The sequence below is a fragment of the Rhineura floridana genome, chromosome 10 (genome assembly GCF_030035675.1).
Source record: "Rhineura floridana isolate rRhiFlo1 chromosome 10, rRhiFlo1.hap2, whole genome shotgun sequence".
NCBI classification, from domain to species: Eukaryota; Metazoa; Chordata; class Lepidosauria; order Squamata; family Rhineuridae; genus Rhineura; species Rhineura floridana.
This window is the reverse complement of record NC_084489.1, coordinates 67,404,050-67,418,298: the sequence shown is the minus strand read 5'-3', so window position 1 is coordinate 67,418,298 and position 14,249 is coordinate 67,404,050. Positions and strand designations below refer to the sequence as shown.

Here is a 14,249-nt window from a genome sequence, read left to right as displayed (position 1 = left end):
GAGGCAGTGGGGGACAATCAGTGTCCAGGGAATGAAGACATTTTTTAAAAAATTAATAAATAATTCATTTCTTTAATGTTTGCAGCCCCTCTGGATTACTTCACGGCCCCCAGGTTGGGAACCACTGATCTATCTGGTAACCAATCTCATTATGATAAAATATAAATAGATATGGGATTGTAGTAAAACATGTTTGATGGTGAAAAATCATCCTTCGTTACATTTGAGTCGTTCCTTTTGGATTTGTACTTTGTTTAACCTGACATCTCCAATTAAAAGAATAAGGTATCATGTAATGTCAAACAGTTCTGTGGAGAGACCCTGGCAAGTCATTGCTAATCAAAGTAGACAATGCTGGACAAGTATTTTGATCTGACCTAGTATAAGGCAGCCTTCGTAGGTGTGCACAAGCTTCATTTAGATTAATGAGTTTATGTATTTATCTCTTTAGTAAGCCAAAAATTAGTTTCCAAAGCTGCTAAAAGTTGTCGCATTTCTCTCACAAGTGTCACTTAAGGGTTGTCATTTTTTGGTTGTGGTTGTTTGTTTTTGTATCTGCTTTCAGCCAAAATTTGGGTTGCAGGTTGGCCATATAAGAACCAATAAAATACAATTAAAAATGCAGGTTTGGGACATGTTCTCAGCATATCTGGATTCAAGCAACATGGAAGAATGCTGGATCATGCTACCTTTTCTGATTCTGTTAGTCTCAAAAATGGCACATGGTAGCTGGAAGAAAAGAATTCTCTGCTGGACTTGATTCAGCAAGATGTTAAGGCATCTGTCTTATACCCCCATTATATGTTCTTAACAATGACAGTAATAATACACTTGTAAAACTGAAGCAATATGCAAGTTTGATGCCTTTTAAAAAAATCAAGTTAATTAACAGGAGTGCCTAGGGCAGGGAGGCTCTTGCCTTCTCAATAAAATCAAAATCAAAATCAATTCACACACACACACCACATGGCTAGAAGTCTTAGGGGAAAAGTTGGTACCAATGGGGATTTTCCCCTAAAGCTCCTAGTTGCATGGGAGAGCGGGCTTGTCCCAGTCAAGCTGGAGAGGGAAGAGAGTTATATTCTCTCATCATGTGCTGCTTTCCCAATAAGGACTACTGCCAACCCACTCCACAATTATAAGTAAGAAAAAAAGTACTTGCATGCTATGTATATCCAACAAATGTGCAGTTTAGCCTTCAGTCTCACTTACCAGCATCTCTTTCCGAAACCTGATGCTCTGCTTCTACTATGTCATGTACTGTTCGCTCTAGTTCTTTAGTCAAGTGTTTTCTTTGCTCAGCTAACTCCTGTACTTTATCCTCTACAAAATAATTTCAAACCAATCCAAAACCAATTATGAATATATGGTGAAATTACAACATGCAATAGTGCAATTTCCAATATTATCTGGAAATTTTAAATATTAGTATATGCATTTATAGTACTAGCTGCATTTTACTTCCTACTAACCATGCCTTTCAGGCTTATCAAACATTTTTAAATATATACTATGTTTGTTATTTAGCCCTTATTGACATGATGTAGCATATTAGACCATTGAAGAAACAATCCCTTACAGTGGGCATGGAGGCAGGGAGCTTTTTCAGTCTGAGAGCTGCATTCCTTCCTGGGCAATCTTCAGGGGGCTAAATGCCAGTGCTGCATGCAGCCAATGGCAAAATTGGACAGAGCAACAAATATGAATTTTACCTTTGCACAGTAGGCTAGTTTCTACACATGCTCACACATTCAGTCTATCTTCCATCCAGACAAGCAAGAAGTGTTATCAGAGAGTTCAAGGACACAATACAGCCAGGCAAAAACACTAAAGGAAGGTGCAAAGCAGGGTTGGTAATGGGTGCGGCCTGGGGGGGGGCAAGAGCCAGAGAAGCCTGAAGGGACATAGTTGGTCTCCAGGCCTGAAGCACCTCAGTCCTGTTCTACAGTCATGCAAAGGCTCCTGACGGAGATCATCAGCTTTATTCAAACAGAATGTCCTTATTCCAAATTTATATGCATGGTTAAATACTTGGGATTATAACCAATGAAGTTATCCCATTCATGCAAGGACTTCTGCTTGTGCAACAGAACGTCCCCTTCCTCTTCTTCCCCTAGGCATGAGGGGGTGCCCTCATGCGACAGGATAAAACGGAAGCTTTTCTTACCGTAACTTCTGTTTGATGTTGGCAGTGGAGGACATTCTCTTGTAGGTATGATGCCTCCTACTGGACTATAGGCAGGGTCCAGAATCCTTTGCCTCCTATTCCAGGGGGAGAAGTCATCCTGCCCTCCAATTTCACTGACAGAGCAGGAGCAAGTCCTCCACCCATTATCAATGAAGAACTGACCATCACGTAATACCAACTGGGTGAGCCTAAACCTAGGAACTTAATGTCCAAGAGGAAATAAACACAACAACCCAACTAACATTACTATGTATTGTGGAAGACATGACAAAACAATCTAAACACGCTAACAATGTAGGACAAAGGCAGAAGCCGTAGTACCATCCCCTCCCAAAAATCAGCAGAGGATTGGAAAATGTATTGTCAGAGGAAGGCAAGGTGGGAAGAATGTCCTCCACTGCCAACATCAAACAGAAGTTTACGGTAAGAAAAACTTCAATTTTTACCTGTTGGTAGTGGAGGACATTCTCTTGTAGGGATGTATCAGAGCAGTCCCCTAACCCTGGGTGGGCTTCCTCTGTCCCCATCTACTGCTGAATGATCTTCTGAAGAACCTTCCAACCAAATGCCGCATCAGCTGATGAAAAACTATTTTGTAGTGTTTCACAAAAGTACACGGTGTGGTCCAAATAGCAGCCCTACCAATGTTCTATATAGGAAAATTGCACTTAAATGCAGCAGAAGCTGCAGCCACCCTAACTGAATGTGCCATAAGACCACCAGGATGTTCCTTGCCCAATGCTGAATATGCTTGGGAAATTGCTGTCAGCAGCCACAGTGAACTGGAAGAGGCAGAGACTTTCTTTCCCTTAGATGGCCCCAAAAGGCCACAAACAAGGATTCTGAATGACTGAATTAAAAGGTGTGACCCAAATAAAATCTCAGAGTGCGTTTTATGTCCAAGGAATGTCACCATCTCTCCTGATAGCAGGAAGGACTTGGACAAAAAGAGGGAAGGACTACTTCTTGCAACCTGTGAAAGGCTGAGTCTACTCTGGGCAAGAAGGACGGATCTGGATGTAGCACCACTTTATCTTAGTGGAAGACGCACAGTTATGGATCGACTGATAAAGCCCCCAGTTGCAAAACCCACCTAGCAGAAGTAACCGCAACCAGGAAACCTATCTTGAAGGTAAGTATACCCAATGGGCATGTAGCCATAGGCTCAAATGGGGCCCCTGTGAGAGCCAACAGGACCCAGCAAAAGTTCCAGGTGGGAACACGATGGGCCACCTGAGGGGTGAGAAGTGCTACACCCTTGATGAACCGTTTATAAAGAGGATGGGAAGGTGTATTTTCCCCCAGACTCGAGAAGATACTACTCAGCACAGCTGCCGCCTCTTGACAGAACTCATGCTCAGGCCCTTGTCTACTCTGGCCTAGAATAGGTATCTAGAATAGGCACTTCCTGCTTTGGCTTAATCTAATGTGCTAGAGATTTATTGTCAAATCAAGTAAATCAGACACCTCCTGAGACAAAGGGTCGACTTGTTCCCTATAACACCATTCCAGAAATGCTCTCCAGATGGAACAAAACATCCTGTTTGTGGATGCCCACCTGGAACAGAGTATTGTTTTCAGAACCTTACAAGAGATCCCCAACTGGGTTAGCCATAGTCTTTCAGCAACCAGGCTGTCAGCCAGAAGAGCTCCAACTTCGGATGCATGACTGGGCCCTGAATCAAAAGATCTGGACGAACTGGCAGACACCATGGCTATCTCTCTGACAAATGGAGAAGCTCCGGGAACCATGACCTCCAAGGCCAATAGGGAGCCACAAGAACCACCCTCACCCTGTTCTGAGTGACCCTCTGCAGGGTTTATTGAATCAGCCCGAAGGGAGAAAAGCATAAAGGAGGCCAAGCTGTCTCCAGGGCAGCCATCCCCCAGGCAGCTGGACAGGGAAGTTGGGACTAGAACACTGGTAACTGCACATTGACTGGTAAGGCAAACAGAATGATTATTGAAAACCTTAACCTCCAGAGCTGCTGGGTCAGCCTCAGAAGAGAAAACACCTGCAGGTAGAGCTGGACACCCCAACTGCTTGAGGCCTGCTTCGAAGCAAGTAGTTTGTCTGAAATATTGGATCAAATGATGGGCACCTTGAACATCCAAAGTCCAGGACTTCAGGTCCAGATAAATGATCTGAAACCACAGACCACCATCCCCAGGGTGACTGCCTGGATAGGAAGAGCACCAAAACTGAACAGACAGGCAACTGTGGCCAGGATCAGTTTCCATAGCTGCTCCCACTCACTCACTCCATTAATTGGAGAGAAAACAACTACTGTTGTAGCTCCCTCTACACCAGGTCTGGAATGGACACCAGAATTCTCACCTTTGCTGGAACAGGATCTTGGAATGGAAGCAGAAGCTGCTGAAAAGACCAGGAGAGAAACCACAGCCATCAGACCAGTTTACAACCCAACACCATGAGGGGTTGAATGTCAGGTCACATCCTGAGATCAAATGAGAAAGAATATTCTCAAGCAGAAGCTTGCCATGCCATGGGAACCTGTGCCAGAGCCGCCCCTAGGCACTGGGAAGCGGGGCAGTTGCCCTGGGCCCCACACTTTGGGGGCCCCCTGCGCTTGGCGATCTGCATATAAAAGCAGCAACCGCGTCCTCCTCACGGCTGCAGTAGCGAGCTGAGGGAAGCGTAGAAACGAGCCGGAAGGAAGAGGTGCAGCGGCGGTCTCCTGCCGGCAGTGGTAGCGAGCCGGGAAGGAGAAAACCTCACAGCGAGAAACACTGGTTGAACTGTGGAATACAGAGATGACCCGGGCTGTTGACACGATTGCTCCTGCGCGCCCTCTCCTGTGTAGAGCTCATACAGCTCCATGGTACACTCCGGAGCGGAGAGCGATGAAACAGGATAGGAGGCGGCTTGAGCAGAGGTGGAGGTGAACTCCTGACGGATGTAATTATGCACTGGTGAGTGCCTCTACTAACCTGTATTTAGGAGCGGTGAGGGTGGCGAAAAAACAATACTTTGCTGCCACTATTAAGTCATCTCTTTGCCTTTACTTTACTTTATTTATTTGCGGTCATGGACCCAACAATTATCAAAACATTGTACAGACAATTTAGTTAAAATAGAGTTAAAAATAATACAGTAAGTTTTTTTTAAAAACAGCGACATTATTTTTACATGATCTGGGTCTACTAAATTTCCAAGCGTTGTAATTGAGCCGTATATACAAATTTAGCCATATTCAAAGTGATTTGTTTGTTTAGTCCGGATAATAAATAGCACAACCTATTCTCAGGAGACATTGAGGATGTATTATCTATACTACTTGATAAAAATTGAGCACGTATAGAATCGTATAAATGGCATTCAAATATCACATGATAAAGCGTTTCAATTTTTTCAGACTCACAAGGACATAGGCGATTTACGTATGGTATTCCTTGGTATCTCCCTATTAAAAGAGAAGAGTGTAATGAGTTGAATCTGGCTTTCGTAAAAGCCAGACGCAGTTTAGGGAGTATAAGAAAATCTAGATATGGGGCATAGTGGAACGTATCAAAGTTTAAATGAAAATATAACGGAGAGCAAGTTTTTGTGGCCATTGAGATATTTTGTTGGAAATCAATATCTTTAAGACGTGTACGAATTTGTTGTTTGGCCATATTAGGGGGTTGTGTAGATAAATAGGCAGTTGATAGCCCTATAGAAGAAAATTTCAACCCCATATTTTTGTTCCAACTTGCCGCGTAAGTGTCACTCCATATTTGATTTAAATATCCCGGAGGCTGCTCGTATGATAGTTTGACCCAGTAATTTGAAGCTAACAACCATGCCTGGGATTCAATAGACGAAATGCCAGCTTCCAATCTGAGGGCAGCCGCCGGTGCACATCTTGGCACTCCCAACAGGCGGCGAAGGAAGTTAGAGAGCACTGCTTCAACTGAAGCTTTAAACTCATGAATCCATATTGGGGTTCCGTATAGCAGCTGGGGGATGATTTTTAATTTAAAAACCCTGATAGCTGCTGGAACGTAATTTCCCCCTTTATGAAAGAAGTATCGTAGGAGTTGATTTATTGAAATCCGTGCCTTAGCAATCATGGCTTTTATATGCGCAGCCCAACGTAAGGACGAATGGAAGATTATGCCCAAGTACTTATACTGAGAAACTAAAGCTATTTGATGGCCGTTTACTGTCCAAGTACCTGTAGTTTTCCTTGGAGAGAAGACTAAGATATTTGTTTTAGAAAAATTGATTGTTAAATAATTACGTGTACAGTAGGTCATAAAAGTTCTTAGAAGGCGTTTAAGACCAACCTTGGAAAGGGACAGTAAAACAGCGTCATCAGCATATAATAGAAGAGGGCAGGATAATTCCCCAATCTTGGGGGAATGATAATCACTTGCTGTGCATAACGCATTTAGGTCATTGAGATAGAGTGAAAACAGTGAAGGGGCTAAAATGCATCCCTGCCTTACGCCTTTGGCAATGGGAATTGGAGAAGTTAATCTACCCTCGGGGCCGCAGCGAACCTGCATAGAATTTTGACAATGTAAATTATAGATTAAAAAGAGTAGCCGTTTATCAATTTGGTATTTTTCAAGTTTGCTCCAAAGGTGTTCTCTTGAAATGGAGTCAAATGCTGCCTTTAAATCCACGAATGCCACGTAGAGACCATTTCCTCTAGATTTCCTATATTTTTCCGCAAGAAAACTTAACAACAAGCTATGATCCAAAACTGAACGCCCTATTCTAAACCCAGCCTGTTCATCACCAAGAATGTTTTTTTCTTCCAACCATTTATGTAATTTTGATTTTAAATGGGATGAATAGAGCTTTCCAATTGTAGAGAGTAAACTAATTGGACGGTAATTTGATGGATCCTCTTTTCCTCCTTTTTTATAGATCGGTACCACTATAGCTTTTCGCCATTTGTCTGGAATGTGGCCAGTGTTGTTAATTTTGGTAAAAACATTCGCTAACAACGGGACCCACCAATCTGAAAAATTTTTCAGAAGCTCTGGAGGTATATTATCAGGGCCAGGAGCCTTAGCAGGTTTTAAAGCTGCTATTAATTCTCTAATTTCACCGGGGGTAACTGGATCCCATTGGGGTAAATCAGAGAAATCAGGGGGTAAATTGGTGTTATAATACTTGGTACAGTCATTTGTGTAGAGTTCCAAGAAGAACTGTTCCCATTTTTGGGGAGGAATAGTGCATGGATTATAGATTGAGGATTTTAGCGAGTTAGATATAATTTGCCAAAAAGTTTTTGAATCTTGAGATCTAGCCGCCTCAATTAGAGTTTTCCAATCGTCTAGTATGGCGAGCCTTTTCTTTTTGGCCAAGGTCGACTTGTATTTGTTTTTTATAGCATAATATTCTGCCGGTAAAAATTTAGTGTTGCAGTGTCGATACTGTCGATAGATTTCACGTAGTTGGCGTTTTAATTCGAAACACTCATTATCAAACCAAATGGCTTTTGCTCTTACATTCAATTTTGGTTTAATTTTACTTATTTTGGGCAGTAAAATGGAGTTCATGTGTAATATTAATAGTTCATACTCTTTCAGAAGTGTGCATATATTCTCTTCCTTCATTATCTGGTCGCGAGTATTTAGAGCCCAGAACGTATTAAAAAAATTTTGCATTTTTATATTTAAAATCGGAGACCATATTGTCTTTTTATGTATTAAGTAAGTGGAATTTAAAATAGGATTATACTCAGCTTTTAATCTATAATTCTCTGAACAATGATGGAAAAAAATAAGGGGTAAATGATCGCTATTATGCTTGTTTCCCACTTTAAAGGTATTAATTGATCTTAATAAATGTTTCGATACAATAACATAATCTATTACACTGCATCCATTTTTTGAAATGAAGGTGAATTCCTGGCTACCAGATATATAGGTAAGACCATTTAGTATCTGGAGATCGTGAATGGCCACTAACCGCGTTAAACATATTCCCCCAAAATTTATTTTTATGTCTTTAGACGTCCTCTCGAGGGAGGGAGTATAGTATTCTATATCTTCTCCACCCCACAAATTGGAAGTGAGGAGAGCTTCGTTGTTGGGCCCAGTTCTTGCATTTAAATCACCCAGAAGAATTAAATTTGCATTTGGATATTTACATTCTAGTTCTGAGAGATATTTTTCAATGTCATTCCAAATCCAACTTGTATAATTCCTTTGATTCGTAGGGGGTATATAGAGATTTATTATCAAGATAGACTCTGTTTGAAAAGTCAAAAGAACTGACATGGCAAAGCTTCCCCTGGCTTGTAATTCTGTATGTTTTGCCATCAGTGCAGTAGAAACAAACACAGCCAGACCGCCTCTCGCTCTACCCTTCTTGTTATCTGGGGGGATGGCAGGGAGGTAATAGGATGAATAGCCATTTAAAAAAGGCGTAAGGTTTAACCAAGTCTCCTGTAATGCAACTATATCATATTTACTAATATAAGCTAACAGTTCCGGATCTTTTTCCTTTGCTTTCCAGCCCGAAATATTCCAGGATAGAAAGGAGATGGATTCATTGGTTTGAAAGAATGTCTTATTGTACACAGAGGATAAAGTTGATATGTCGTCATGATGAGGGACGTGTTTGTTTGTAGACAAAGAATGTCAGTTGGTTTTTTCAGAAAAGAAACTTTCATTACTTGATAGGGATTCCATGTTGTTATCTGTAAAGACATCACTCTGACATCACTTTTTAGAGTAGTCCGAGGGCTACTTCATTCTGGCCCTGAGGACATGATAGTGCAATCGGTAGCCCGCTGTAATGAATTTGCTGGGCACTTCCAGAATAAGATCTTATGCATCCGCTGGGACTTGGACTCCCAGTTTACAGCAGTTGATCCTAATGAGGTGTCCGGAGCACAGTCTTGTAATGTTTTATTGGATGAGTTTCAGTTGGCTCAGCTCGAGGATGTGGACAAGGTACTTGGACAGGTGCGTGCAACCACTTCTGTACTAGATCCTTGCCCCTCCTGGCTAATAAAAACTAGCAGGGATGGAACAGCTGGCTGGGCCAGGGAAGTGATAAACGCCTCTTTACGAGAGGGAGTGGTCCCTAGCTGTCTGAAAGAGGCAGTAGTGCGACCACTTCTGAAAAAAACTTCCTTGGACCCAGAAGACCTTAATAGCTACAGACCAGTAGCGAATGTTCCATTCCTGGGCAAGATCTTGGAACGAGTGGTTGCTGCCCAGCTCCGGGCGCTATTGGATGAAACCGATTATCTAGATCCATTTCAATCAGGTTTTAGGCCCGGTTTTAGCACCAAGACAGCCTTGGTCGCCCTGTACGATGACTTATGTCGGGAGAGGGACGGAGGGAGTGTAACTCTGTTGATTCTCCTTCATCTCTCAGCGGCTTTTGATACCATCGACCATGGTATCCTTCTGGAGAGGCTCGTGGAGTTGGGAGTTGGGGGCAATGCTTGGCAGTGGTTCCGCTCCTACCTGGCGGGTCATCTCCAGAAGGTAGCGCTTGGGGAACATTGCTCGACACCGTGGGCTCTCCGATGTGGAGTCCCGCAGGGGTCAGTTCTGTCCCCCATGCTTTTTAACATCTACATGAAGCCGCTGAGTGCGGTCATCAGGAGTTTTGGAGTGCGTTGCCACCAGTACGCGGATGACACGCAGCTCTATTTCTCCTTTTCATCTTCTTCAGGTGAGGCTGTCAATGTGCTGAACCGTTGCCTGGCTGCGATAATGGACTGGATGAGAGCTAATAAACTGAGGCTGAATCCAGACAAGACTGAGATGCTGTTGGTGGGTGATTCCTCTGATCAGATGGTGGATATGCACCCTGTTCTGGATGGGGTTACACTCCCCCTGAAGGAGCGGGTTTGTAGTCTGGGAGTACTCTTAGATCCTTTCCTGTCACTCGAGGCTCAAGTAGCCTCGGTGGCACAGAATGCGTTCTACCAACTTCGGTTGGTAGCCCAGCTACGTCCCTATCTGGACAGGGAGGACCTCACGTCAGTTGTCCATGCTCTGGTAACCTCTCAATTGGATTACTGCAATGCGCTCTACGTAGGGCTGCCTTTGAAGATGGTCCGGAAACTACAGCTAGTGCAAAACGCGGCAGCCAGGCTGATAACGAGGACCAGGCAGTCCGAACATATAACACCTGTTCTGGCCCGCTTGCACTGGCTACCTACATGTTTCCGGGCCAGATTCAAAGTGTTGGTTTTAACCTATAAAGCCTAATAAATAAATAAATAAATAAATAAATAAATAAATAAGCGAGTCTACAACAAAGGCTGCAAAAAAGGGAGCCGCAGCTGAAAAATACAAAGCCGCCACCACCGCCAACGAACACTGCAAAAAAGGGAGCCGCAGCCGCAAGCTCCTAGCAGTCGAAATACAAAGCCTCCACCGCTGCCTGGAGGAAAGGATATATAGAGAAAGCATGTGGGGGGGGCAACTATGCTTTTGCCCTGGGCCCCGCACATGCTAAGGGAGGGCCTGACCTGTGCAGTGCCAGCCATCCCCATAATCAAACTTTGTTTAAAGGAATATAAAAGACTAGAAGGATTGGCTGCTTTTCCTCTTAGACAATATAGAATCAAGCATCTTCCTCTCCTTGATTCTATTAAAATTATCCTCAGAAAGGGATCATCTGTGAATGAAAGGAATAAAGAACATTTATTTAATTCCAAACTCCCAGGACTGGCAGAAAAGAACAACAAAAAAGCAACTGAGGTTGTATGCACCATCATGTGCAAGCGAAGTTACACTCATGGTATGGAAAACTGAGCTTGACTGAAGCTGCATATACCTTCAGCCAATGTATTGAAACCCTGATAAATAGAGACAACTGTGTCTTTTCTATAGCTAAGGGTAGAATTTCATGAAACTAGAAAAAAGGACAAGCCCATATTTCAGCTTCATCCCCAGGATAACTAACTACCATCCTGTAGGGGACACATTCTAACTCCTCAGGGATTCATGAGGTAATCATCTGAATTTATTCCAAACTGTAGCTATTGAGAAGAGCCAAATGCTCCTCCACATATAAGTGCTGCAAGACCTTGATAGATTTCCATTTACAGTAGGGCCCCACTTCCCGGCGCTCCGCTTCCCGGCGTTCCGCTAATGTGGTGGCTTTCCTCTCCTCTTTTAAAGCCGATTTTGTCGCTTTTGCAGCATTATTGCATCATTTTCGCGCAACGATTCCCATTAAAATAATGGGGTTCCACTTTACAGTGATTTCTGCTTTACGGTGGGGGTCTGGAACGGAACCCGCCATATAAGCGGGGCCCTACTGTATATACTTACAGACTGTGGCCCCCTAGAGGAGCCAAAAGGCCCGCTGTTGCCCTGGAAACACTCCCTGGGCCCTGACACTTTAGGCCTTGAGGAGAGAGAGTCAGCTCTCTAAAATGTGTTGAAATGTTTTTTAATTCTTTTTCATATTGTTTTTTATTTATTTTATTTATTTATTAAATTTATTAGTCGCCCATCTGGCTGGTTGTCCAGCCACTCTGGGCGATGTACAAGATAAAAAAATAATACATTAAAACGTTACAATTTAAAACCATAACAGTAAAAACCTAACCCACCCCAAAAGCCTGCCTGAAGAGCCAGGTCTTCAGGGCCCGGCGGAAGCTCATCATAGAAGGGGCATGGCGGAGATCATTTGGGAGAGAGTTCCATAGGGTGGGGGCCACTATTGAAAAAGCCCTTTCTCTAGTCCTCACCAGTCTAGCTGTTTTAACCGGTGGGATCGAGAGAAGGTCTTCTGAGGCTGATCTTGTTGAGCGGCATCCCTGACGATGCTGGAGGCGCTCCTTCAGATAGACTGGGCTAAAACCATGTAGGGTTTTAAAGGTCAAAACCAACACCTTGAATTGGGCCCGGTAAACAACTGGTAGCCAGTGCAACTCCTTCAGCACTGGAGTGATGTGATCTTGCCGGCGGCTGCCTTTAATCAGACGAGCCGCCGCATTCTGTACCAGTTGCAGCTTCCGGACCGTTTTCAAGGGTAACCCCACGTAGAGCGCATTACAATAGTCTAGGCGAGAGGTGACCAGGGCATGTACTACCGGTGGGAGCAGATGGTTGGGAAGGTAGGGGCGCAGCCTCCGTATCAGATGGAGTTGATACAGCGCTGCCCGGCTCACAGCTGAGACTTGAGCCTCCATGGACAGCTGGGAGTCAAGAATGACCCCCAGGCTGTGGACCTAGTCTTTCAGGGGCAATCGTACCCCATTGAGCACCAGGTCCACATCCCCCAGCCTTCCCCCAGCCTTGTCTCCCACAAACAGTACCTCGGTTTTGTCAGGGCTCAGCTTCAGCTTATTCCTTCCCATCCAGCCACTCACCGACTCCAGGCACTTGGACAGGGTGTCTACAGCCAACCTCGGTGAAGATTTAAATGAGAGGTAGAGCTTTTTTTTTTAGATTTTGTAAGCTGCCCTGGGACCTATTGGTGAGGGTCAGACAGTAAATATAAATAATAATAATGGTAAGCAATTTGATACTGATATTCTAGCACCTTCAGGGAACAAGGGTGGGCAAACTCCTCAGCTAGGGTCTACTCCCCCATCTCTGTCCAAGGAAAAGGGGTGTGAAAAACTCCTCAGCTAGGGCCTACTCCCATGTCGCTGCCCAAATTACTCATATCCCTTCTGTACTGAGGAGAATAGGGGCTAACCTTTCCACCGAAACAAACCTGAAACACATTAAGATTCCTCCCCAGATATTCATTTGTTTCTGAAGCAGGAGGAAATAAACACGGCCAACCTGAAGCCTGACAAGGTTTGAGGGAATGGCTTTGTGTAACCCCTCCATAGACAGTAAACACACTGGGCCTTCAGATAATCACAATATGATATAATATGACCCTGCTCCAGTGAGTACACTACAGCCCCATGCCTTGACCAAACCCCGGCATCAGGGCTGGAACATAAGGAAGAGGGGATACATTGCCATCAATAGTGGATTCTAACTTTAGGCATCACAAACTTGAGTGATTTTTTTTAATTACCCCCCAAAAGAGGGAGGAATAATGAGCACGCTCCACTCAAGAACAATGAGGGAGTCTGCTCTTTATTTTATTTGCTTATAAATGGACACCTGGACACCAAGCGAAGGCAATAGGAGAAAAACTGAATCTGCTGGGTTCCCACAGGGTGCGGAAAAACCTGTCCCCACACTGGGCTGTCTAAGGAGAAAAAATGGTCACAGCCACTGGAGGGTGTTCAGGCTGCTAAACGGAAAATGGCGCTCTCAACTTTTTCTGTGGGGAATAATAGCAGTCCACTCTGCAGTCCACAGACCAACTGAAGGAAGAAAATGCTCTGAACACTGCCTAGAAGTGTCCGGAACTGCCAGAGGAAGTGCTCTCTGTAAAACAGAGCCTGATCTTTTTTACCCCTCTTGCCAGTGTTGACATAGAATACTTGATTACTTATTCATCCACCCCATTTGTGCCAAGAAAAATGGAGAAACTACAGGGGGCAAATGGGCAGGCAGATGAATCCACTGGATTCCCATAGGGTGAGGAAAAATCTGTCCCCACTATAAAATGGCCAGACTGAGGAGAAAGAGCAGTGAAGAAATGGGCAGGCAGATGCATCCGCTGAGTTCCCGAAGGGTGCAGAAATATCTGTCCCACTATGAACCGGCCAGACAAAGGAGAAAAGCGGCCGCCACCTCTAGAATGCCTCTAGCATGCGAAACCGCAAAAACACAATGGCGGTCCCGCCTTTTTATGAGGAGAAAGATCTCTCCCCACTATAACTGGCCATGCTGAGATGGGAAAGCAGCCTCTAAAGAGCTACCAGCATGCTTCACTGCAGACAAAAATGGCGTTCCTGCTTTCCCTGCAGGGGCTATTCCCTCAGCTTCTCAAAAAATGTTCAAACAGAGTGAATGCAAAGAAATGCTACGTATAAGCGGCCGAAACCACCAGAGCAGGCACTCTATGTGAAGCCTTTCTCAGCACTCTAATATCAAAGCTTGCAAGACTGTGCTCACCCCTGGAACACAGGGTGGACAATGACAGGTGGCAGATTAGGCAAATAAGTGGCCAGAACCACCAGAGCAGGCGCTCCATGTGAAGCCTTCCTTA

At 44.2% G+C, this 14,249-nt stretch overlaps 1 protein-coding gene across 1 annotated transcript in view; it reads right to left on the bottom strand.

Annotated features, from left to right (window-relative positions):
- The window catches only part of CCDC7 (coiled-coil domain containing 7), a 430,640-nt gene that overhangs the window by 205,613 nt on the left and 210,778 nt on the right, over positions 1-14,249 (bottom strand). The window contains exon 35 of the mRNA XM_061586654.1: positions 1,213-1,323. Coding sequence (XP_061442638.1) covers positions 1,213-1,323 — 111 coding nt within the window. The remainder of the gene's footprint in view (positions 1-1,212; positions 1,324-14,249) is intronic.